At 40.1% G+C, this 26469-nt stretch overlaps 1 protein-coding gene across 1 annotated transcript; it reads left to right on the forward strand.

Annotated features, from left to right (window-relative positions):
* Window positions 1-441: 441 nt before the first annotated feature.
* On the forward strand, window positions 442-24686 carry TSNAX (translin associated factor X). Its single transcript, XM_042025243.1, has 6 exons — window positions 442-513; window positions 2455-2562; window positions 6703-6817; window positions 8438-8568; window positions 20728-20855; window positions 22901-24686. Exons 1-6 carry the CDS (start codon window positions 498-500, stop codon window positions 23273-23275), a joined length of 873 nt encoding a protein of 290 aa, XP_041881177.1. The 5' UTR covers window positions 442-497; the 3' UTR covers window positions 23276-24686.
* The last annotated feature ends 1783 nt before the right edge of the window (window positions 24687-26469 follow it).

A 26469-nucleotide genomic window follows, 5' to 3' on the forward strand; every position in this document is an offset into this window, starting at 1 on the left:
AGGGTCTGGGCTGAGGAATGTCGCTGGTTTTCTGTGGGCCAAAGCCGAGGACCGTCGCAGCCCCGGTGGCGGGACACGCCAGCCACCAGCGGGACGACGGGCAGGGAACTCCAAAGCTCCTCGGCCCCGCTCTGACCGCGCGGCCGCGCCACCCGGCACTACATGTCCCGCCGTGCCGCGGGCGTTGAGGCCCCACGACGGGGTCGCACACTAGCTGCCCAGGGAATCGCCTTCTCGGAGGCACGGCCCGGCCTCGGCGCTGCCCCGATTTCGCGGGCAGCAACGTCCGAATCATCCTCCGCGCCGCCCCTGCTCCGCACCGTGCCTGCCGCGCCGCGGGCGGCGGGCCGGGCTCCCTCCGCACGTGTGGCGTCTCGGCGTCAGGCACTCGCGGGACGCCCCGCCATGGCGCCGGTAGGGCGGGGGCGGCGGGGCCCTTGCGGCGCGCGGGGCGGCTGCGGGTTGCCTGGGGGACACGGCGCGGCGGCGGCACCGGGATGAGCGGCAAGGAAGGTGATGTCTCCTTCCCTCCCCTTCCCTTCCTTTCCCACCCTCAGGAGACCGAGGCGTGAGGAGCTGGAGCCGGCTGAAGCGGGGGGAGGCCCCGCGGCTCGGAGGAGGCCAGGGTGCGGAGCTTCTGCCGTGCCCAGCGGTGCCCTTCGGCTGCGTCGTGAAACTCTCACTGAGAGGCCGCTCCTTCACGAGTGTCACTGACCTTTCCTTCGTGGGTGCCCTGCCTTCCCGCTGGGGCTGTCCGGGTGCGCCAGAGAATGTGGCTGTAGGAATCTGCATCCCTGGGGCTGGAAAAGCAGATGCTTCTTCAGAGGGAAGCTGAGTGTGTTAGGCCCGTAAAGCGCTTGTGCTAGCTGTTGAGTATAGTGTGTCTATTTATGTATATATATATATGTATAACATATTATGTATATTACCTAATACATATGTGAAATACATATTTTTCATAGCTTGCCCTGCTGCCTGTGTGTTGGCTTAGCCCTGGCAGTCGCAGAATCAGAGTCACAGAACGGGTCAGGGTGGAAGGGACCACAGTGGGTCATCTATTCCAAGCTCCCTGCTCAGGCAGGGTCATCCTAGAGCACGTGGCACGGGATTGTGTCCAGACGATTCTTGAACATCTCCAGTGAGGGAGACTCCACAACCTCTCAGGACAATGTGTTCCAGTGCTCGGTCACCCACACAGTGAAGAAGTTCTTCCTCGTATTCAGGAAGAATGGAACTTCCTATGTATTGGTTTCTGCCTGTTGCCTCTTGTCCTATTGCTTAACATCACCAAGAATCACACAGATCTCCCTTCAGCACTCTTTCAGGGGATGCATTTAGTGTTTTCAACTGCTATAGGAAAAACAAACCCCTGAACTCATGTCCAACAGAAAATAAGGAAAAAATTATTTTCAGTTTCCTCTTTAAGAAAGTAGCTACGCCCACTTCTGGTTTTGGTTTGGGATAATAAACAATTAAGCGGAAACATTTTAAAATCTAGTGTTCATGTGTAGCTTTTAAGTAGCTTCCCTTGGTTCTTCTTTTAAGGAAATGAGAGAACTCCATGTATTCAAAAGGTATGCCTGTATTCAAGTTTGCCAAATTTTGGGCTCTGTAAGGAACAGAGTGTCCAGCTGTCACCAAAAGGAGGGAGAGAGAAAGAGGACACATGGGTGACACGTGGGTGACACAATGAGTCAGTCCAAGGTGAAGGAAGGATAAAAGGTAGAAATTATACGAGGTATAAATTGGGAGTAAAAGATAGTCCAAAAGGGATGAGTTCTGGGTGTGGGTCTGAAAAGGAGGGTTAAGGAAGAGGCACACAAAGCAGTTGAAGTGAGCGGCTACATTCAGAGAAGAAACTGGTTAATGGGTAGAGTGTAAGGGCCTAAGAAGTTACACTGCAGGAACTAAACCTACATATCTGAATAGGGATAGTCTGCTTAAATTATGCCTTGCTTCTTTTTCTGGTTACTGAAGACCCATGATGTAAATCACAGTAATAAAATCTTGCAGGTTTAGTGACTAATTTCAACTGAATATTTAGAATAGTTTAAAAAAGGAAGGAAAAGAAATGTCTAATTCTTTAGGTGCAATCTTTTAGGTCCTTGTTCACACAAGGATTTCCATGCAACCATTCGCTTAAAGCAAGAAAACATAAAAGGGTGTGAAGACCTGAAGACATTACCAAAAAAAAGACACAGGATCCTGCCACACTCATCCATTGAAATGGATTTTTTTTTCTAATTTTCACTAGCAATGTCGTAGGAAAAGTAACATGATAATGTGAAGCTGGCATGAGTTGATAATAAGGCTCATGCAGTTACCTTATTCAGTCCTGTAGAATATGACTGCGGTCAGGAATGCTCTGAAGACAGCATTCTGGTGCTCCTTATGCTCTGACAAAAACTATATTTTTAAGTATTGCTTTTTTTGTGTGTCTCTTCTATTTAATAGGATCAGGTGGGTTCAGAAAACGAAAGCATGATAATTTTCCACATGGTCAAAGAAGAGAGGAAAAAGAGAATGTTAATCCACCCTCAGCTTTGATGACGTCTTTTAAATGTAAGTAAGCATTTGGAAAACCAGATTATAAAAACACAGTGTAGAAATTGCTAGGAAATTATTAGTGGAATAAACTCTGCGGGAGAAACTGGTTGGACTCACACTCCATACAGTTAGGGCTTAGTGTTCTGCATTTTGTGCGGTGAAGTCCTGGGGGTGGGATTTTGCATGGCTCCACCTGATTCATGACTTGCTCCCGTTTCCATCCCACCTGCTGTTCCACCTGCCCTCCTTGCTTGTGCTGAACCTGATGCTGAGCACAGTGCACAAGTGTTCAGCCAGGCAAAAGGTGACCGGGCCCTTTGGTGGCAGAAAACTGTAGGATCTGCAGAGGTGTAGTACAAAACCTGAGCCACAGGGGCAAGAGGAGGAGGTGGTGACCTTTGAGAAACTGAGGAGGTTCTGACCTTGGCTGTGGTGCACAGATGACTAAGCTACTTTAGTGTAAATCTGGATGCATTGTTTTAAAGAGTTGGTATTTGTTTATACCTGCACTTTTTCAAAAAAAGACTTCAACTAACTAATATAGACCTGTATGTAGACACTTAGTTCAGTTTGAATGCCTTTTAAATATTAACATATATTTGAGATTCTTTAAATAGGCAGGTGTAAACTTCCCTTCAGCCAAATTATTTTTATAAGATTTTTCACCAAACCAGATTTAAACTCCAGTAAATTTAAATTTCTCATTAGACAACCCCTAAGAAAGCAAAGTTGACCTTCAGAAATGAGAAGCCTTGACAAGAGGGAAGGAGATTTGATATGGGGAACAGATTTATTCTTGTTGTAAAATTTTCCCCGTGCTAGGTATTTTTTATGAAGCTAAGAAGGGTGAAGTATAAGCTGTCCGGCTGCTTTAGATAGTTACTTCAATGTCATATAACTTCCTGGCTTTTTTTTAAAATGGGTGCTTATATTTTTCTGTGTAAATCAGCTTGGCAGATGATTAACCATGACCCCTGAACTTTGCCTAGAGAAGCTGTGGATGCCCCATCCCTGGCAGTGTTCAAGGCTGGGTTGGAGGAGGATTTGAGCAACCTGGTCTAGTGGAAAGTGTCCTTGCCCATGGGAGGAGGGGTTGGAACTGGGTGATCTTCAAGGCTTCTTCCAACCAAACCACTCTATCATTCAAATTGAATATTGTATACACACTTGCTCTTGAATTAAGTAGTGCAACTGTACTTTCAACTTTAATTTTTTGCTCTCATGAATATCAGTTTGTCATAAAGTGCTATTACTTCCACTTCAAAACAGCTTGTTTCCCTCCCTTCTCATGAGATCCAGTTGTTTGTGTTTGGTTAATTTCAGAAATAATTTAAGGGACATGGTTTCTTCAAAGTTTTTCAGAGATCCACTCTTTGTATTTATTGCAAAAATGCTTAGTGCAGTACTAAGTGCACTGCCCCAGAGAGAGACGCTGGTGGTCTTTGTCTCCCTGTCAGGCACAAGCATTAGGAAAATATGTGCTCCAGATGGTTTATAATTGAGCAGGTTGTATAAGGTGAACCAGAGCTGTGCACTGTTTCTGTGTATGTTGTCTGAATCTAAAAAACTTAATCATAGAATCATGGAATATGCTAAGTTGGAACCAATCCATCAGGGTGATCGAGTCAAACTCCTGGCTCTGTGTAGGACATCCCAAGACTCACACCATGTGCCTGAGAATATTGTCCAGTTGCTTCTTGAACTCAAAACAGGATTGTTGCTGTGACCACTTCTCTCGGGAGCCTGTTCCTCTGGGTGAAGAACCTTTCCTGATACCTAACCTAAACCTCCCTTGACACAACTTCAGGCTCTTTCTTCGAACCCTGTCACTGGTCATCAGAGTGAAGAGACTGGTACCTACCCCTCTGCTTTCTTTCCCTCATGAGGATGTTGAAAGTCTGCCCTCTGTCTCCTCTTCTGCAGAATGAACAAATTGAGTGACCTCAGCTGTTGCTCATATGGCTTCCCCTCCAGACTCTTCACCATCTTCATTGCCTTCCTTCGGATGTTCTCTAAGATCTTAAGATCTTTTTTGTACTGTTTTGCCCAAAAAACTGCACGCAGTATTTGAGGTGAAACTGCCCTAGTGCAGAGCAGAGCAGGACAATCCCCTCCCTTGCCCAGCTGGTGATGCTGTGCCCGATGCCCCCCAGGACAGGGTTGGCCCTCCTGGCTGCCAGGGCACTGCTGGCTCATGTTCAACTTGCCATCGACCAGGACCCCCAGGGCCCTTTCTGCAGCACGGCTCTTCAGCCTCTCATTCCTGGTCTGTACACACAACCGGGGTTGCCCCGTTAATGTGTGGCCTTAAATGGGTATACATGTTTTGCTCTTTTTAATCTCTGAAAAAAAGATGTGCTTGAATCGATCTATTTGCACCAAAGTTTTCTAAAAAAATAATGAGAAATTGTCTTCTGTAGTAATCAGAGAATCACAGAATGGTCTAATGAGTCAAAACCCAAGGAGTTACACCTTTTTTTGGAAATATGTTTTAAATATGACAGCTCAGTGATAAAGAGAGTGGGTGCTACCTTGATTTATAGGGTTAAGGTTTAGTAAGTGTCATTTTTAATGGTCTGATTTTGCACCACCAAAATTATCATTGGAGTCTGAGTCTTTACGTTCAGTGCTAAATGAGACATTACAGTGTCATGTATGTAGGAAATGACGGTATGGTTTTGATGTGTTAGCTTGGTGAACCCCCAGGTACTAATCCTTTGCAATTTTAGGCAGTAACACAATATAGTAGGTTTTCTTGCATCCTGTTAGGCTAAAGATTATTTTATTTGTCTGGTTTACTTTAGAATAGAAAGCACTTCACAGTAGTCCCTAACAGGTTTAAAACCTAACATAGAAGTCTAAAAGCCACAACTATCCAGAAAAGACTGGGGGTGTTGCTAATAATTGCAGGTGTTAAGAATAGTGAATTTCCCAGTAGATGACATTTGTAAATGGCCCTTGGAAATGTCATATGTGGCATCCTGTGAAGGGAAATCACCCTTCCTCAGGTTCCTTTCACTATGATCTGAGGGAAAATTTCTTGGTGATAATTCAAGGGTGGAATTGATTCTCAGAATTTGAAAGAGACACACCAAACAGACATGAGTAAGAATTAAGAGAGCAGAAGCATTTGTGACTTATCTTAGAGTTTCAGAATAAGATTGGGGAGAACAGAACAAAATGAGAGGAACCAAGTTTTTACCAAGGCAATGAGAAATACAGAACTATTTTCTAGTGTCTTCTAAACCTTGCTTGCCAGTGAACTGCTATACTTTTTTAAAGGTTACTCACTTGTCAGACCCTTTAAAAATGCAACCTCTTAGTTTATTTCCTGCATTTTCTTGCACAGAAGCTTTGACACCTCAGACAATTAGATAGGAAATTTGTTTGATTTCTTCTAAGCGTCTATTAGTGATTTATTTACTAGAATAATGATCTATAAAATGTTAATGGTATTTGTGAAACATTCATAATGTTTGACTGTCATAACCAGATATGCTTCCTCTCTTCTCTGTATTCATTGTAGTTAGAGAGAATTAACATCAGCAAGTCAGAAATCTTATTTTAAATAATTGATCTCATCCTTAGAGATATTAGAATACTCAACTTTTGTCCAAGTCCATCTGGGATGTGAAATGCAACCTTTCTTCTAATTAAATGATGCATTTTGAATAGTATATGTGCCTTAGTCAGATGCTTTTTATTTGATTGGTTTAGGCACTGGTGAATCTTATTAACAAATGATGGTAGGGTTTTATTTTTTGATTTATCTTGCTGAATTTGGGTGAAATTTTCAGTCCCATTTCCAGAACAACAGTGTTGTGGAATAAATTTTATTAGTGAAACCAAGTATTTTACCTTAAAAATTGTTCAGGCTGCTTTAAGGCATCATCAGGACTGATGTCTACTTCAACCTGACTTTATAAACAAAGGTAGTATTGATGATGAGTTTTGCAGCTCTGGCAGGTGACAGGCAGTGGTGGCCTCTGCAGCCATGCCCCAGGCAGGGGCAGCCCACCCTGGGGAAAGGCGCCCAGGGACAAGGCTGGTGGGGCTGGGGGCTGTAAGGAGTTGGTGCAGCACAGGTGCTTTGCTCTTCCCCTGTGCTGTGTTCATGTGATAATTGAGCTTTTGCTGTAATGATTGACTTGGCAGCATTCCAGCTGGAGCTTGACACCAGGCACGATAAATACGAACGGCTCGTGAAGCTTAGTCGGGATATAACTGTCGAAAGCAAAAGAACGATATTTCTGCTCCACAGGTTCACCAGGTGAGTCACGTTGAGCGTGAAAATGTTGATAGAAACCTACAGTCTGCCTTGCAGTGTTGTCTGTGAGTAACAGCTGCAATGTTCTGTTGAGAGGAATTTAATTAACTTCCCATAAACATTCTTTAGGGTGGATGCAAGCTAATGAATGCGCACTCCAGTTAGAGAATTAAAAGATGCTGGTTCAGGTTTCTGGGTTGGTTTTATTGGTTTGTTAAACCAGTGTAGAGCAGTAGAGTAAGCAACAGATGAGAGCCTTCCAGCTTTCAGCAAGTTGGGAGAGAGGAGTACGCACCCTTCCTTCAGGTTACTTGCCCGGGCAGTTCCATCACCGTTTTGGTTGTTGCAGCCCCACCCGAGGTCATCAATGCAAATAGGAGGTGACCTGGGGTCTGTTTATGCAAATACTACAGCTGGATAGGCTTTTGTGTGAAGTTTTGAGCTTCTATATGTTTTGTGTTCTCACAAGCCTTCAAGCAATCTTTGGAAGCCAGAAACAAACTAGAAGAGCAGCAGGAAAATTTGAGGCTTTGCACAGCCTGTTCTATAAAGTGTTTGCTGTACATGACAAACACTGGTCTTGCGTGTTTTAACAGCTCTCCCTTTTCTTTGTAATTTCATTTATTTTAATTTACATTTTGTTACCTATCAATATATTTATGTTGAAGTAGTAGCTATTTATAGTTACAGTTATAAATGGAGATTATGAAGTTGCCTGCTCTTTAACTTGGTTTACTTCTGCAAAGAGGTATTGTGATAATTCCAGTAACCTCTACAGCCTTGACTGTAAATAACTACTCCCACTGCAGAGGCTAGGTAGCTGGGAACTGGTGGAGGAAAGAACAACAACAAAAAACTCCTCATTACTCTGAATTTAGATTCCTGTTTTATAAGACATTCCTGTTTTTGTGAGAGTGGAAGTTTTCCATGCTGTATTTTGTATTTCCTTCTTTGCTTTTTGCAATTATTGTGGCTTTAATTTCAGTAAATTTTACTGTTTGCTTTTAAATGTTTTCTCGAGACCAATCAATCAGTAGTTCCTTAAAGAGACTGTAAACTAATATACCATGGATTATTTGGGCTCAAGGGAGGAGAAAGTTTAAAGGAAATTAGATAAACTAAACTTTAAATGCCAAGTATATATTGTGGTTTTGAGTCAGATATTTCAGCTGTTCCTGAACAACATAGTCCGTAACTACTTCCTTAAAAAAAAAATCACATGTAGAAGTACATAATGTATTGTATTTTGCAATACTGATTTTTTTTTTTAAGAGGGTGAAGGACTTCTGTAAATACTGCTAGTTTTCTGGAATATTTTTTGAAGCCTTTGTATGTGTTTCTCCTTTTTCTTACTTAAACAATAATCATGACTGTAGTCTGGAATAAACATCATGCTACCAGAACTCTGGGTGGTTGATTATTTTCTAGGTAACAATCTACAGAATTTCAGAATCTGCAATAGGTATCTATGAAAGTTAAACTGTTTCTCATTCTAGTATCAGTTTTGCTTTTTCTTGAAGCCAGTAAAAATGTATTGATCAGTAAAAGAAAAAGTGCAATGTTTTTTAACAGTTTGCTCATGTTCTGGAAACTGCTCTTTCAGTTTCTGTTTTATGATTGCAGTGCTCCCAATGGGGAAGAAATACTAAGTGAATCTGAAGTCAAGCTAGATGCTGTCCGACGGAAGATCAAGCAGGTTGCACAAGAACTGATTGGAGAAGACATGTATCAGTTCCACAGAGCTATATCTCCAGGTAAATAATTTTAAAATAGGAAAAGTACGCAGTTTTGAACTAAGCTTAGTTTCTCTCTCTGTAGCAATACTTCCTCTTCATGCTGCAGGTCTGAATTTGTTACATTTCTGTGGTTATAAATCAGGACTCAGGTTAATCTTTGTTACTAGCAGAGTTAGCTCTGGTATTAGAGAAGCTATTGTCCTACAGATTCATTACAGTTTAAAGGAAGATTTAAATGGGAGTCTACAACTAGAAAAATTTGGACCCTGACCTAAAATGAAGTTGAGAGTAGTTCTAACAAATGTACTGGCTGATCTTCTTTGACAGAGAGGAATATATGTAGCACACTCATTTACCCCTCCTGAAGGGTTATAATTTCTAAGAGGAGAGTGGGAGCGACTGTCTTATGAAATTATCCATTTTGAGTGATAAAGTGATTTTGAGTTGATAAAGTTAATGAATTTAAATCCTTAGATTAGCATTTTCTTTCTTCTAGGCTCAGAATGTGCTTCTGCCTCTCTGTTACAAGCATTAAACCAGTTTGTGTGTTTCAATTGCATCTTTTTCTGCTCCTCTCTGTAAACAGCAGTCTTTGCTAACATTCTTGAAATATTAAATCCCAGTTCATTCATGACTCTTGGCTGTCAAACCATATTTCTTTGCTGAATCTTTGCTGACAATCTGAATATTACCTAAAATTGGTATGCCTTGGTTATGGCAACGCATGACTAAAATATGTAACTGCTTCTTTGACATCTTAGTCATGGTATAAAAGTGTCTTGTGTCTATCAATCTCATTTTTAACATATTTGGAATTGTGTATATCTTTCTGTGTTTAGGCAAAACTTCTTCAGCTGACGAGAGCTGAAGATTTGCCCTGAATTATTTGTTTAAAAATGTCCATAAGATCGATTTGATAAATCAGCAGCAAATACATGTATGTAATCTGCAAGACAAACAATGCTCAGGTTGACTTGTACTCATGTCTTACACAGGGCTTACTTCAGGGCAGACCAAAAGTCAAAGCAAGTCGTTAAGAGCATTGTCCAAATGCATCTTCTAAACACTGACAGGCTTGGGGCATCAACCACCTCTCTAGGAAGCCAGTTCCTTTATTTCACCTCCTTTTCAAAATAAATGCCCTCACCTGATGCAGCTTAGAGCCATTCCCACACATCCTATCAGTGGATGGGACAGGAGATCTGTCTCCTGCACCACCTTCTCCACTTGCCCTCCTCAGGAACCTGTAGGGAGCAATGAAGTTGCCCCTCAGCTTTGTCCTCTCCAAAGTAGACAAGCCCAAAATCCTAATGTGCTCCTTTATAGCACATTTCTTCCAACCCTTTCGCCATCTTTGTTGCCCTGCTCTGGATGCCAGCTGGTGCCCATGGTGCATGTTTTGTGAGGGAGTGTTAGAATATACCTGTGTGTCACTGGGAAGACAGGGAATGCTTTTAGGCATTGTGTAAATGAGCTTGTGTGCATAAGAAGTATAAAATGCTAGCTTTCAGCCAGACCTTTACTCTTACCTTCATTAAATCCTCCACTCTCCAGTTAATCATTGGGATGGCAAAAAAAGGAATATGCAGCCTTCAAGACTTGTAGATCTTGATCGTGCTGAAGCTGGGATCAAGGAGGTGCCAGAGATGTGAAGATGCTTGATGTCAGAATTACGAAGCTGAGATAGAAAACCTAGAAACAGGAAGAATGAGGGGACAGTTAGGTGAAGAGCAACTGGGAGAGAGTGCTTTATTCCACCTGCCTGCCGCTGTTTATGAAGAACTATAATTGGGAAGTGATAAGAGTTAAGAATGTTGCTTTTAGTTTTGGTTCTAAGCCTAGTGTTCTTTAATTGTTGCTTTGTTTTTTTTTTTTCAGTGCAAAAAGCTTGCATGTCTTTTTGAAAATAAATGTAGCTAAGAAGAGTGCTAGATCTTTTGTCTTTATATATTTCCTAGGGCTGTAAGTCTTGACCTTCCTTTAACCTAGTTTTCAGCTCTGATTTTGTATTTTAAAGAAATTCTGGAGAACTAGTTAAAAAGCATTTTATGAACAAAAACATTGCCATTAAACTGCTTTTTTCTTTCAAAAAGAATAAAGAAACACCTATGTCCCATATCTCAAAAGCAGCATGTCTAATTAACCTCAAACTTCCTAAAAATATTCTCCTTTGTCTTGAAATCAAACATGAAACATCCTCCTGTTCCCCACCCTACCTCTCACAGAAGGAGTAAAAGGGTTCAAAATGGAGCTTATAATGGCAACCACTGTAGCAGCCTGAACTGGGGAATCATGATTGTCTGCATAATAAAGCTGCCTAATACATATTTTATTCAGTATAATAACTGTTAGCCTATAAATAGAAGAATGCTGTGAGTATTATGCTTGGGAATATTGTTTGCCACTTGTAATTGTTAAATGCTTTTTTTGGGGTTACTCCAAGCAGTTGTTCTTTTGACTTGAAGATAAAACAATTCTGGCAGAGCACTAAAGGAGTTTCATGCTTTCCCTCATTAAGAATAGTGCTAATGGCACGCAGGACATTTCCCCAAAGGACACTTGCATGAGCTCAAACACTGAGTATAGCACTAATTGAACAACAACAAAAACTGATGACTGTTTTCTACATGTTTCTTAACAGTACAGATTGTCCCAGGGGATGATTAAACAAGCAAACAAAGAGATACTGAAATAATGAAGTCTTTTTTTAATGCAGAGCTCTTCATTTGTTATGTTAGAATGTTCTGCTTTGTTGATATTTTTAAAGCTTTACTATTTGTAATATAGAATTCCTGCTCCTTTGGCCCGCTTTGCAGTGTATACCTTATATATCCTGTGAGGAAATATGTACTCTTTCTTTAAAATTGTTGGGAGACACTATGCAAGAAAAGGACTGGAAAAGATTGTATGGATTTATGAAAGGAAGGAAGAAATTTTTCAGGATTTTTTATTTGTATATATAAGTGTTTGAGCGTTTATATATATATAGATATTTAACTCTCAGCTACTGAGGGAGATATCAACAGTATACAGAAAAGATCTGTACAGGACTTAAAGACAAGAAAGAAGTGCTCTGCAACATGTGTATGGTCCTACACTTCAGCTATAACAACCCCATGCAGTGCTACAGGCTGGGGAAGAGTAACTGGAAAACTGCTCATTAGAAAAGGACCTGGGGTTTCTGTTTGACAGCAGCTGAACATGATCCAGTGCATGCCCAGGTGGCCAAGAAGTCCAGTGGCATCTTGGCTTCTATCACCAATTGTGTGGCCAGCAGGAACAGGGCAGTAACTGTCCCCCTGTATTCAGCACTGGCTGCACCTCAACTTCTGTATCCAGTTTTGGACCCATCACTACAAGACAGACATTCACGTACTGGAACCCATGTCCAGAGAAGGGCAGTGGAACAAGTGAAAGGTTTGGAGCATAAGTCTGATAAAGAGTAGCCAAAGGAGCTGGAGGTGTTTAGCCTGGAGAAAAGGATGCTCAGAAGGGACCTCATTGCTCTTTACAACTGCCTGAAAGGAGGGTGTAGCCAGATGCGGGATGGTCTCTTCTCCAATGTAACAAGCAATAGGACATGAAGAAATGGCCTCAAGTCACTCTAGGGGAGGTTTAGATGGTATATTAGGAAAAATTTAATCATGGGAAGGGTTGTCAAGCATTGGAACAGGCTGTCCAGGAGAGTGGTGGAGTCACCATCCCTGGAGGTATTGAAAAGACATGTAGATATGGCTCTTAAGAGACATGGTTTAGTGGTGGATTTGGCAGTGTTGGGTTAGTGGTTGGACTCAGTGATCCTAAAACCTAAAAACTTCTATGATTCTATGTTAGGATGTATGTAATTATTCAAAGCATGTTCTAAATCTACTCTGCATAAATGCAAAACTTGTGTAATGCAGAGGGAAAATTAAGGATTGCTTGATAGGTTGGTGTTGTGTGGGATTAAATGGAGTACCTTTTTAACATGACTTTGTTAAATTAAATTTCTAGCCATTTGAAGACTTACTCAGTTTTTTGCCCCTTAAGACAAAATACTGCATGGGGAGCCTGTAAGTCTTCTGGAGCTTCTTAAGTGGAGTGCTGTGGGGTGATGATGGTAGATGCAAGTAGAGCACTGTTGGCTGACCTTTGCTGTGTGCCTGTGCTTGCAGCAGTGGCGAATGGAGTGGTATGCACGGGGAAGCTCATTAGCTGTTTATCATATCTGCACTTGCTCTCAATAGGATTAGATGATGAGCCTGTAAAATGTCAGCACCTTGTCAAAACTATTGCTCTGTGGCTGCTTCTGCTGATGATGATGCAGGAAATGCTGTGTAAAAGTTCAGCACTGATGCAGTCTAACACATCATTTCTCTTGTGCAGGCACTATTTGTGTTCTGAGAGATTGATGTAATGGAGCTTATTTCTGTCTCCTGCCTTATGCCATTTAGAGTCACTTTAGGCCTGTAAGATACTGCAACAAGCTGCATTGCTCGATTGGACAAGGCCAGTTAAGTCTGTGTGGCTGAAAAGGAAACACTTCAGTTGCACTAGAATGCCACTTTTTAACTGCAGTACATAGGACCACCAGACAGGATGCTGTAAGAAATGCTATGGAGATGAGTGGGGTCTGTCCAAGCAGGTCAGCTTTAGATTACTGATGATTTAAGTAATAACATTTTTTTTTGGCTATTGTATGAAGGATTTTAATTAGAATGCAAACTAAAGGAACTGTTCAGTAACGATTTCTGTGTTTACCTGGTTGTTTTTTTGGGGGGGGAGGGGGGTTTTTTTTTTGTTTGTTTTTCTTTTTCCCCTTAGCTTTTAAACTCAAAATATGAAAATAACATACGGAAATTGTCCTACCTTTGTAAACACACATGTATTTCTGAAATTATATCAAGGTACATAATATCAAGGATATAATATTAATGTACTGTTCTGCACATCAGGAACAGTATAAGTAGGACACCTGTTTTTTTCCTTGAGAAAGTTTAAAAACTGTAGTTAAAATGGATGGCATATTTAATTGTAGGTTGGTAATAGAAAGGAAAGGCTTTGTACTGCAGGAGGAAGGGATCATGAATTGTAAATGTCTCACCCAGGATAAGACCTAAATACACCTAAAACTTGAAAGGAAAGCTGTCTGTGAAGGAAGCAATCAGGTTTATGCAAGATGGTGGGAAAACATAGTAACACAGGAACAGGATGTAACTGAAGAATTAATCTCTTTGCTGTTGTAGGTGAGGGGTAAAATGCCAGAAATGGAAACAAAGTTTCCTGATTATACTGGAAAATTAATGGAATTTGCAATGAATAAGATAGTGGTTATTAGATACAGTTTTGTTAATTTCCTTCTTTCTGTTTTGTTACTTTCTGTGTTTCTCTGAACTCATATCCTCGCTTGGTCAAACTGGTTTGGTTTTTTTTCATTTTGCAAGTTGCCTATTTGAAATTTGATACCTTTAGTTCGTTGCCTTTTACTACCCTTTCATTATTTTTGGTTCATGCCTTTTTCCTAGGTTCTTCTAGGGAAAGGGAAAAGCCAGCAACTGCAAAGCCTTTCATTTTGTATTTTCTGCTTCAGGTTTTGTATGTTCATACACAAAAAATTAAAACAAACCTGCGAAGATGAATGCAAATTCTGTCATGAACAAACTAGGCATGCACTATGTGAGAATTGATTATCAGCTCATCCCTGAAGGAGATGTAAATTCAGCTGGAGCCGTTCAGAGCAGCATAAGGCCAAAGAGAAGCTATGTACAGTCTTTTAAAGATGCATGATCACAAAAATTGTATTTTCCTACTTCTATCTTAAGACCTAAATGTCCTAAAGCCCTGCTGTACTATTACGACAAATACTGCAGTTATTCACATGACAACCTGAAACCAGCAACATTGTTTGTCTATAAATTCAGTTTCATAGCTGGCAAAAGGAGGAGACCTTGTGCTCTGGCTCAGGAATTTTTTTCAACACTGCAGCTGTTGACATTAGCCATTCACAGACCAGATCTCTCCAGCCTTTGCAGGAACCAAGTGCAGCTGGAACTTAAGAGAAGTTAAAAAAAAAAATCTATGAAGCTTTTTTGTTTGTTTATTTAAAATCACACAGGAGAATGTGTCACAGAGGAACTCCATTCCGAGAAAGGACCAGGATAGCACATCGTGGTTCAGTTTTTGTTTTGTAGTCACGATGTGAGAAGTAGAGGTTGGCGAGTGGTGAAGTACCTTTGTGCCATCTCGCAGATCTGTGTTTATGAGGGTAAATGGCCACTGTTGGTTCTTCTAATGTGCTGGTGAGTTGGGTCTGTTGCATGGAAACAACATCATCTTAAGAAGAACTTTCACTGTGTTTTGAACTGCAGAAGCTGTGTTGTGTTAGGTGCTCTTTCTTCTTTGATCAGTGAACATCCTGGCTGAGTCAGAGCTTCCTTTCTTTGGTATCTTGAACACTTGCCCTCAAGGCTGTCAGTAGTGTAAAATTTGCCATCTGACTGAATGACTTTTAAAACTCTGTATTAATTAGAAGGTAGTTGGGGATAGTCAAAGAGATCAGGAAGACTACTTGTCACAGGAATAGTTTTCTTTAAGAACTCGTGTAGAACATTGGGTGCTCTTCAGAATTACTATGTTTGGGACTGGCGAGTTGGAATAAAACGCCAAACTTCAGAACAAAAACCTTGATAACAAAAGTAACCATGGTACATCCTTCAGGTCCCCAAGAAGAAGGAAAATAAAAGTTTGTGAATTTCTCACCCACAATTATTAATCTGCAAAAAGGCCTGTCATTTGTCATATGTCCATGTGTTTTTAATAGCAATATAAAAAAGGCTTGATTTACATGTTCTCTGCAATGAGAGATTAAAATATTCTTTGCAGTTCTTTGAAGGGTTTTTGTGTCTGTTTTGAGAAATAATTTAACTCTCACAGCCACCTGTCTGATAGGGAACCTAAATTTGTTTCTGTGGTTTTTGGGAAAACTGACTAATCTTGGTATTACCTTTTCCCTGAATTTGGTGTGTAGTCAGCTTTAAACAAAGTGCAAACAATATTAACACTTCAGTATCTGAAATACATCACTTAACACATGCAGCTAGAAGAGAACAGAATTTTTTGATGGTCGTGGATGTGTCAAGTAGCAATTGACTAATGAACAAAGCATTCAGGGCTTTATAGAAAAAATTTACATGAATTTAATTATTGATATAATAGTGAACCTACTCAGCTTTTGAATTACTACTCAGAGAATAGAAACAGATGTTTTTGTCCAAATTTGTAAGCTCATATAGACTTTTGTTCTAGTACTTTTATTTGTATTTGTTAGTACTGTTTTATAAAATCCATCCCTGACTGGAATTACCCTTTTAAGCCATTTTCACAATGGGATGTCCAGAACATTCCTGTCTGTGAGGAGAGCTGGCTTTATCCTCTTTCAGTGTATGTTGTAAAATTAACCTTTGACTTCATGCTCACAATCAAGAAAACAGTTTGATTGTTTCATAGCCTCAGCTTTATTTTAATTACGTAAGTTTATACCCCTTCTGCCCAGAAAAAGACCTGTGAATCTTGGGAATCATTGTCAAGTATGAAGAGAACTTTAAAGGAATAGATTAGGGTGTGAATTACCAGTTTCCTCTTAATAGGACACTGGATTTTGTTTTTGTATTAGTACTTCTTAATTTATTGTGTGTACTTGTTTCAGTCGATGATGTACCTGGTTAATTGTTTGCTTATTTCACTCGTTCTCCCCTTTATTCATCCATATGCTTCTAGGAATGAGTTCTTTAACTTTACCATGCTCCCTTTATTCTGCAGAATTATTTCTCTGTTTGGGATTTCCACAAGGATATGACTCTTTTTTTCTGGGTTATGGTGGGGATTTCTAGGTTTTGGTGGTGGAATTTTTTTGTTGTGCCTTCTTTGGTTTTGGGGGAGGAGAAAGAAGTTTTTTTCTGTGTTTGGTTTTTGATTTTTTTTTTAAATGCCAATGTAACTTGCCAGCCTAAACATGAGGATAAGATAGAGCCTTGTCGGTGCTGTTGTGGTTTTGTAATGAATCAGCAAGTGGGTAGTTTCACATGACTCGCCCTGTAAATAATGTACCCCACCCTTCATACAGTGATCCTGGAAGAAACTTGCTGTGTATATCTTCCTACCATCTTTCCAGTGGCTGCTCTTGGCCTGTGATTCCTGCTGCACGGCTTAGGGGAGGAGCTGGGTGAGAGAGCACAGACTTGTGTCTATCTGCTTGTGTCCTAACCATCAGCACAGGCTCCTCTCTAAACAGAAAGATAGAAACAGGACAAAGGATGAGAAATGAAATGTGTTTGAGAAGAAACGGGAGAGAAGCTGCTTATTCGGGAAGATGGCAGGTGGCACTGGCATTGCTGACCTTCACAACCAAGAAGCATGAAATCTATTTGAACCTGTTTTGTAACTGTCGAACCGAGATTTAAAGGAGGAAATGAAGGAAACAAAATTTTAGGAGGAAACGTTCACCTCTTACTTGGTCTGTCATTCTGGTTTGAAACTTGCATGCATGCATGGATGCACATCTCAGGTGGAATTAGATTCTGTTTACCCTAATATGACTCCTGCAATTAAGTAATTTCTATTATTTACTCATTCTTTAAACAGAACTAGTTTTTCCTCTGTCTTGTGCATTCACTTGACTTTTGGATTGAGTGCACCAATGACTTTTTTAAAATCATTTTTTATTTAAGAAACCTAATTTCTTGCTAAGTTTCTAAGAGAAACTACTTTTTCTTCTTTCTCAGAGCTTGCATATGTAGTTAAGGAAAAACATCTTGAATACCAGCTGGCAAAAAAGGGCTCAAGCTTTCAGGCAGAAAAATCTCCTTTCTTTATAGATACATGCTCAGAAGATATCTCAGTGTAGCTCTCTAGTTCTTATGTAGAAAATAAATATTTAAAACGTAGAAGGGAGCTGCTAGACTGGGTCACTGTCACTTGTCTAGTACAAGCTGTTTATATGGAATAAATGAAATAAAATATCAAAATACTTAAGCAGTTACTTTTTTACCTTACATCTGTAATTTTAAGAGGTACTAGTAAAAATAATACAGTGTTTTTAATTGGGATTTTTGACCGTGTACTACAAAAAACCCCAAACCCATAAAAGGCAGTCTTACAAACTATTCCATTACTGGCAGCTCAGTCCATAAATAAGCCAATTTTGGAATAAATCCAAAACAAGAGCATAAGGGGAAAGGTATTGTTGGATGGTGTAGTGAAATGGGACGGGGTTTTTCACCTTGGGAATTATTTGCTGAAAATAGCGGATGTCCTACCATTAAGTTAAAACATAACGTGTTTAAACATCCTTCTACCTGCACATGGAAATACCCTATTTCAAGGTCTTGGGTCATTGAAATGTCATATTGTAGCTACTTCTAGAAGAAGGACTTACTAAAAAAAAAAGAAAAAAGTAAAATATTAATGTTTTTTGCAAAATAGTTTTGAACAGGATTTGTTACCAGTCTATTTGTAATGGTAACTTTAAATGAGTTTTGTAAGGCTTACTAAATAGTGGGAGATAGATTCCCTAATTGTGAAAATGTGACAGTAAATGGCAGATTGTGTGCAACATTCACATGGTGTTGTTAAACAAAAGGAAGGAGCACAAGGCTGGAACATGTCAGCTAGGGTGGGATGGCAGGAGGAAGCAAAGATCTATGTGTGTACATACATATAAATATGCCCACATAAAAAAGTACATAAAGATGAAAGAACAGAGGAGCCAAACACTTGGAAAAGGTCAAAAAATGTGTGAAGTAGTAAAGTGGAGTGAGTTGAAAGTGGGAGATCTGACTGATCGAGAAAACTGTTTACCAAAAGGTTTGAGGGCTGATTTGATCTCTCTGAGAGCTGTGGAAAATGCCAAGTTGATTCTTCATGTGTGATAGTCTTCTCCACAGATAGCAGAGAGAGATTCTCACAGATGTTGTCATGTTGAGTGCTGCTGTATCTGGTAGCTTACAGAAAAAGCCAAAATTTTCTAATGAATTACTGGTCCTGTTACATCAGAAGGTAAGTCAGGGAAGGAGTGAGTGATGAAATCTACCTCTCTGCAGCTTCTGAAGTTATTTATCTTAACAGATCCTGAGTAGCTTTTATCTAGTATTCTTCTATTGCTTGTGCTCAGAATGCTTTACCTGAATTCTGTTGATTAAATTATGATGTTTAATTGGCCTTGCCAGCTCCCTGTTTATGTTCTGGTTTGTGAACAGCAGTGCTGAGTGTGAGTTTGGTTGCTGCATATTTATTCTGCTTTTCCCACTGCTGCTGTGGAGTACTATAAAGGGTGCAGGCTGAATTGCTGTTCTGAGTTGCTTCTGCTCAAACACATATTTAAAAGGAAAAAAAATGCAGGTCACTTGTCACACTTTTGTGACTGTAATATGGAAAGCCTCCTACCCCTTGAGGTTATGCTAGTTTTTCAAGGTATTTCCACCCTCGTCTGTTATTCAAATCTATGTTCTCTTCTTTTTGATTTAGACTATTTCTTTGATCCAGGTGAAGTCTAAATTTGCTTCTTCCTGCATATTTCTATAGGCTGAGGCCCTGGCCCTGGTACAGGTCAGTTGAGGGGATTAAGATTTTCTAATGGAAACAGGATTCTACTTCTGGTACCCTTGGTTGCATCCTCATTTTCTCACTGACAAAACTATTGTCTAATCCTGGCCCTCTTGCAGCATGATACCTGTTTGCTTCTCTTGAAGTGAAGTCATCCCCTTAAAATGGCTCAGAATAGCTCTGCTAGAACCATCTCTGTCATGTGTCTGTTCCTTTAATGTCCTCTTTGGGCTTTCGCTGTTCATGGGTCAGATATACACAGGCATTGACTTTGTCTTTACAACTTTTTTTAGCTCAGTACTGCCGTGGCTGTTTGTTCCAGCTTTGTTTCTGCCTTTTTTTCCACCAACAGTGCCAGCTTCAGCTTGCTGCTTATGAACTTTTCTTACATGCTTCCCCCAAATCTGCTCTCTGCGCATAAGGAAAAGCTGACAACCTGTGAAATCTCTGAATGTTCAAACTCTTTTTTTTTAGATCTCACCTTTGCTGTAATGCATAATAAAATCGCCATCTGCTAAGTAGGTAGTGAGAGGTAATTGTGGCAGGTAGCTGTAGATGGCATACAAATCTGGTATAAGCTACATTTGTTATCCTGCCTTTTATTCCCTTGCCAACACATCGACTCCTTTTGTCCCCCTGCAGGCCTTAATTGTAGAGTGTAAGTTCTTTTGGACAGAGCAGTCACTCCTATATTTTTACAATCATGGAACAGTTAGGGTTGGGAAGGACCTCTAGAGATGACCTAGTCCAACCCTCCTGCCAAAGCAGGATCACCTGTTAGTCCTCTCATTGGACATCACAGTCCTGTCTGGTTTGCTTGTTTGATTATTTATTTATTTATTTATTTGCTCTGGAGTGATTTGTAACAACAGATGCTTTGTCTTGAACATTAATTTCACCAAGCCTGTGTATTTTAAGGAGCCTGATTCCCACAAAATGGAGAAGTGGGAAATTCAGTTTTAAACAAGTATCTACTGTAAGTCCTTCTTGAGGGCTGGGCTGCTCTCAATCTGTTCATCCCCCAGCCTGCGTTGATACTGGGAATCTCCTGACCCAGGTGCAGCACCTTGCACTTGCTCTTGTTAAACTGCATGGGATTCCCATGAGCCCAACTTCTCAAGCTTATCCAGATCCCTCTGGATGGCATCCCATCCTTCAGGTGTGTCAGCTGCACTGCACAACTTGGTGTTATCTGCAAATTTACTGAGGGTGCACTCGATCCAACACTTTATGACATCGATGCAGATATTAAACAATACTGGTCCAAGTATGAGTGCTTGGGAACACTGTGGGGAGCTGCTGTTCAGTATGTTTCTGAGAGTACCATGATGCTTTATATTGAAATTATAGAAGGTTCTGCATGAAAAATGCAGTTGGAGTAAAACTTGCTTGTCAGTGTGCTCGGTCAGACTTTCATACTTCAGAAATGCACTATGTTAGATTATGTTTTAATGTTATTTCTGGATTGTGTTAGTTTTCACTTTCTGCTGGTAACGTTCAAATAGTCTCACTTAAAAGATTTCTTAAAAAACAAATAATTGTGAGCATGGATCATTGCTGGAAAGTTGAAGCATTAGCTTAATTCTGCTGTTTTTGCAGGACTTCAAGAATATGTTGAGGCAGTTTCGTTTCAGTATTTTATCAAAACACGATCTTTGATTAGTGTTGAAGAGATCAACAAACAACTAATATTTACAGCAGAAGACAGAGAAGAAACAACAAACATGGTAAAAGTTTTTCTTTTCTCAATTGACAAACATCTTTCTGGGATGGAAATGCAGCAAGAAGGCTTAGTCACATTTTTGGCATCTGATTAAATAAGGCCAATTCGTGGAATGGGATTAGATATACATGTGGGCTTTGACTAACTTGTTCAAAACATGCTTTTTATTCTGATAAGTAGTAAACTAAATCCGTGGGATACAAGTTTATAAATTTCACATCCTTTTTATTCAGAACAAACTGAACTCTTTCTGGTATGGCGAAAGATCCAGGCCGGTGAAATACTACGTAACAAATGTAATGGATGGATTTTTAGTGCCTGGGACTGTCTGTAAGACTTGCTGGGGTATTGTGATGTTGGAGAAGTTGGGGGAGACAAACCAAGGCAGGATGAACTCCACAAATGAAATCTTACTGCTGGTATTGAACTAGTCACTGGAGGCACTGTATTCGCCTTGTGTAAAACACCCTGCACGTGTCTTAGCTTCGTCATTTGTAACTCTCCTGGAGCTGATTCCTTTCAGAGGACAAGCTGGTGTCCCATCATACCTTAGCCCTAATACCATATCTGCTGTTTCTTCACTTGCCTCTACTCCTACCCTGCCCTAAAGGGCTCGTAGGGACAAACTACTGTCACCAACCACAGTAAACTGGGTGCAGTTTGATTGTTGGCAGGGCACAACAGTGATTTAGTAGCAATCTACAGAAGTGCGTGTGCAGTCGAGGTGCAGTCTACAGTAATGCTACTTTACATAAATTCCTGAGTCTGCTTCTGCTCAAGAGATTCTGCTGTAAAGCACTTCTCATTCTTTCTTTATTCTCTTGGTAAGATATTTGCAGAGAAGCCTGATTTTTAGCTTAAATTAATTTATTTTTGCCAGAGGCAAGTCCATTGTGGCACACTTGTTTTAACAAAGTATGAAGTTGTTAACTGCAGTCTGCATGCCTCTGACCAGATCTGTCAATTTGGGTAGATAGCATATTATGGGAACAAGTGAACAGACAGATGTTGCCTTTTCCTGATCTTAAAAATTAAGAGCCAGACACAGTTAAGGGAAAAAAGGGTCTTACTTCGGTATTCAATAAGGATCCTTATGGTGCACCACTTCGCCAAGGTGGAATGTGCCAAAATGCACCCATACGATAGACCACATATACAATTTATAGACCTTGCAAATTAGAGTATTTATGAAAGATTTCCCAATGAGAGGCTTGAATGATTAGCGTGATATTTTCTCATTTTGAGGAATTTTTTTCCTGGATGGGCTTAATTTTAGTTTACAGGATGTGTTTTAGACAGACCTTGGTTTTTCAGGATAGCATAGGGCTTTTTGGCCTCCAACTGCGATGCCTTTAGGATGTTTGGTTTCTTGGTTTAACAAAATATTAGGATTATGCTAAGTTATCGGACTTAGGAATTACAAGTATGCATGTTAAGAACACTGAGGGTACATAAAAGCTATATAAAAGTTATATAAAAGGTATATAAAAGAAAAGGCAAAAATCATCATGGCATCACAGAAACCTGCATTGTCTCCCATGTTACGAATATTATGGCAATAAAAAGTATTGGAAACTTGGATATAGGAGCAAACTTGTAACTTTGTAATGGGTTTACTTCATTAAGATTTTTGTTTGCTCTTTTAATAAGCTCAGTTGATACAAAACAGATCTGAGAAGACTATGGCTTCTTGTAGAGAATATATTTTGAAATTCAAGACAGTATTACAAAATTATATGGTTTGTTTTCATAATGCAGACTATTTTTAATTGATTTGCTAGCTTTGGACAGACCATTTAGGAAAAAATCTATCAGGCCAAGATCTGTCAGATGAAAAAAAACCCCAAACAACTGCAAATAAATGTTGCTACAGAGATGTGATAATTCTGTTTGCAAATAAAGATGGTAGAGTTAGGGTATGTTTATCATACTTAATTTTCCAGAATGTTTTAAATTTCCAGTTATGCTAGATGAGTTTGTGTATTTGAACCATTACGGACGGCTTTGTCACAGTTCTCTGTACTGGACTTTCTTCTGTTCTGTCCCCAGACCTCCAATGCCCATGATAAACAGCCCCATACTTGGAGCCTGAAGGTAACACCCGTGGATTACCTGCTGGGAGTGGCTGATCTGACGGGAGAGCTGATGCGGCTGTGCATCAGCAGCGTTGGGAACGGGGACATAGACACGCCCTTTGAACTGAGCCAGTTCTTGCGGCAGATTTACGATGGGTTTACTTTCATTGGCAACACTGGACCTTACGAAGTCTCAAAGAAGCTCTATACCTTGAAACAGAGTCTGGCAAAAGTAGAGAATGCCTGCTACACGTTAAAAGTACGGGGATCTGAAATCCCAAAGCACATGTTGGCTGATGTGTTCTCCACCAAAACGGAATTGATTGACCAAGAGGAGGGTCTTCCTTAAAATAAGGAGGCTCTTGCAACTCAGAAGGGAAGAGGACTTAGAGAAAGGTCTTTAGTTATGGTTTGTGGGGTTTTGACCCTTTTCAAAGCTTTTTAGGCAGAGACATTTTTAGTTTTATCTATGAGAAGGCTATTTGCAGTGGTAATTTGTAACCAAAATACTTTTTATGGTGTGCAAGAGAAAAAAATGTTTGACTTTGGCCTCTTGTTCTGGAATTTTCTGTATTGCTCCATTGTATCTTCTTTCAGAATGACCAAAATTTCCACTGCACTCTGCTCCAGTGACTGTCATTTGCATCACCTCACCTCAAGCTATTGTTACAAGTTTTCATCAAGCACAGCAGTGGAAAAAAAATGGTTAGGTGCTCTTACTTAGCGTTATCCCCATTTCCTGAGTATTTGGGTTCAATACTCATGTCATACCTACAACAATGCACCTGTGTGTAAGTGCATCCCTTGACTTGAAACTGAGGTGGTCTCAACAGTGCCATGTAATTCAAGTTTTCTCTGGTTAATGCTTTAAAGTGTGAAACTAAGTCAACTTTTTGCCAATTGATAATGCAGCTAATTGCACCAGGTGAATACTATTGTGTACCCATTATTTTGGGTCTCTGTTAAAACTGAGCTCTGTTTGAGCTAACACTGGTACTTCACAGTTTTGAGATGAGCTAGAAAATCCACAAAAAATAATTGTGGAATGTATTGTTTTACATTTTTTGTAATATGATTTAATGCAGAATCTGACATACTTCTGTTTGTAGACAAAGAAGTTCTCAAACAGAGTATGTAATTTGGTGTTAGGACAAGCAGTTTTTGGCCAGAACAAATGGATTGCAGTGCTGGAAGTCTGTTCTCCATTGTTTGTGCTGCCCTGAGGACCTCCACTGGGGTTGAACTGGTATAAGTGAAAAAGGGCTAGCCAAGCTTTAAATATATGTTAGCAGGAACTATATCATGTGCATGTTCCTGTGGAAAGGAAATTGCAAACAGAAGTAAAGGCAGGCATTATGGTTTCCACATTTATCTTTGAGGAGGGTATGTCACTGTTGGCAAAAAATCAGGGCTTTATGCTGGTGTCTGAAGTTATGAAAGTCTGATAATGTACATAATGCTAAAGGAAAACAGATAAAACAACATGATCTCTAGACTCCAGGAAATAGGCCTCCCAACTGCAATTGAAAATACTGCATGTTTTTTATTTCCACTTCCATATGCTGTGATACTGCCAATATTTTTCCCATGAGCATGTCCTGAGTAGCTGGAATCATCTGATATATGGATAGGAATGGGTAAATACATTTCTGTCAAATTTTTCCATTGTTTCCACATAAAGCAATATGTGGTGGCTTGAACAAGGAGTGGCATTTTTCCTATTGTTTAATACTATTTTTTACAATAAATTCTGAAAAGTAGTCACTGTCTCTATGTTGGTCCTTTTGCCTGTCAGCCCAGGTGGTAAATTACAATTACGGTGCAAGTTTCCCACTGTGCAGGACTTCACTTGGAAATTTCTCTCCATTCCTATATTCAGACTTCAGTGGGCACTTTCTAATCCTGAATCTCTTTTCTCTTTCTCCTTAACTTTATTCTGTGAAGTCTGAAAACTAGTTAGGGTAGAAACTTCATGTGACTCTCTTGAATTAAAAAAATGCAAAGGATTCAGATGACAAAGCAAGTATATCCCTGGCACAAATCTGCAACAGTACCCACGTTTTTACGTCTCACCTTTTTTCTCTGGTGAGAGGAGGGGAAAGAAAGGAGGATACTTGCTAATAAGGAGCAGTTTTGGGGTTTCACCCCGTCCCTGAGATGCATACATCTAGCATTTCAGTTGATGCAGCTACAGTGTGGTTGTGTCTCTTTTGGCACAACTAAATTTACTGCAAGTCATTGCTTGTTTAGTGTAAGTGTGTGAAGTGAAAGCAAATACTATTAGACAACGTGTGTGATATTAAACAGAGGTCTGTCTCTTGTCTGTCCTAGCAGCTATCGGGGGAATTAAAAAGTGTTCATCGCACCGTTTGAAAAGGGATGAGATGAATTCCAGCACATTGCACTGCTTGGCTCAGTGACAGTGTGCCTCTAGCCATGGAACAAGCACACAGTGGCCACCACTTTAGTCAGCTTCTGCTTTTATACAGTCATTCATTATTTTAAAACTACAGATGTCTAAAAAGAGTACTTTGTTTTCCCAAGCAATCTTTAGAAGTAGATGCTCTTTCAACAAGTATGTACTGGTTCTAATGATTTTGAGACTTAAATTTTCAGTAAGGCAAGAGAAATTTTTTTAATGGCATCCATGATTTCTAAATTTCAGGCTGCCTGCCTGTAATCAAAAGCTGTGAATAATTTCTAATAAGGAGCAAAGTGTATGTGGGGTGTATTAAAACACCAGCACAGATGGGAAGTAGCTAATGGCCTACAAACCTCCTGCTGAAGGAAATATTTTCCCCAAAAAACAATTGCACTGTAGCTATTTGAAAAGTGACAGACATTTGTCAGCAAAACAAGCTGCTAAAGAAGCAGTGGCAATTTTCCCATTTCTTATCCCATTACTCTATGGAGCTATTGATACGCTTGGTCTGCAGCCAGAACAGGACTACGTCATAGCAGATGTTTCACAAGGGCAGCTCTGCGTGCTAAAAATCATCTGCCTTTCTGGAATCTCCTTTCTCAGAGATGGCTTTTCTTTACAGGTTCTCTTTTTTTCCCCTGACTGTTAATTTTCAGTGAGGAAAAATGCACCCAGATTTAGCTTTCCAGAACTGCTGGAGAAGTTATGCAAGAGAAACTTCCTGTTGACAAGACACATATGTCTGTCTACTTAAACTCCTGCTTACTTGGATGTTCGCTGAGTATTAAAAATCAAAAGAAAAAGAAGAAAATAAACCGGACCTATTATGATATTTAGCATATTAGGTGCTTTATAGAATCCAGACCAGATTCTGGCACTGCCCTCAAAGAGTTTGCAGTTTAAGAGTAAGCAAAAGGGCAGCCAAGACAAACAAAAGGAAGATGGTAGAAAGGGGAGGAGATAAAGTGACAGGATTTTTACCAGACAACAGTGTGTAGTAGTAGGTTGGTTTACCACTTCCCATTTTGGAAAAGAAACTGGTCAAAACTTAAGGAAGTCTGGAGTGTGACAGTAAAGGGTTAGTTGGGAAGGGTGAAGGCAGTGGAGAGGCAAAATGGAAG

Source organism: Corvus kubaryi, unplaced genomic scaffold, assembly GCF_017639235.1.
Source record: "Corvus kubaryi isolate FWS band 111438036 unplaced genomic scaffold, C.kubaryi_AGA036_p1.0 37266, whole genome shotgun sequence".
In the NCBI taxonomy this organism is placed as follows: Eukaryota; Metazoa; Chordata; class Aves; order Passeriformes; family Corvidae; genus Corvus; species Corvus kubaryi.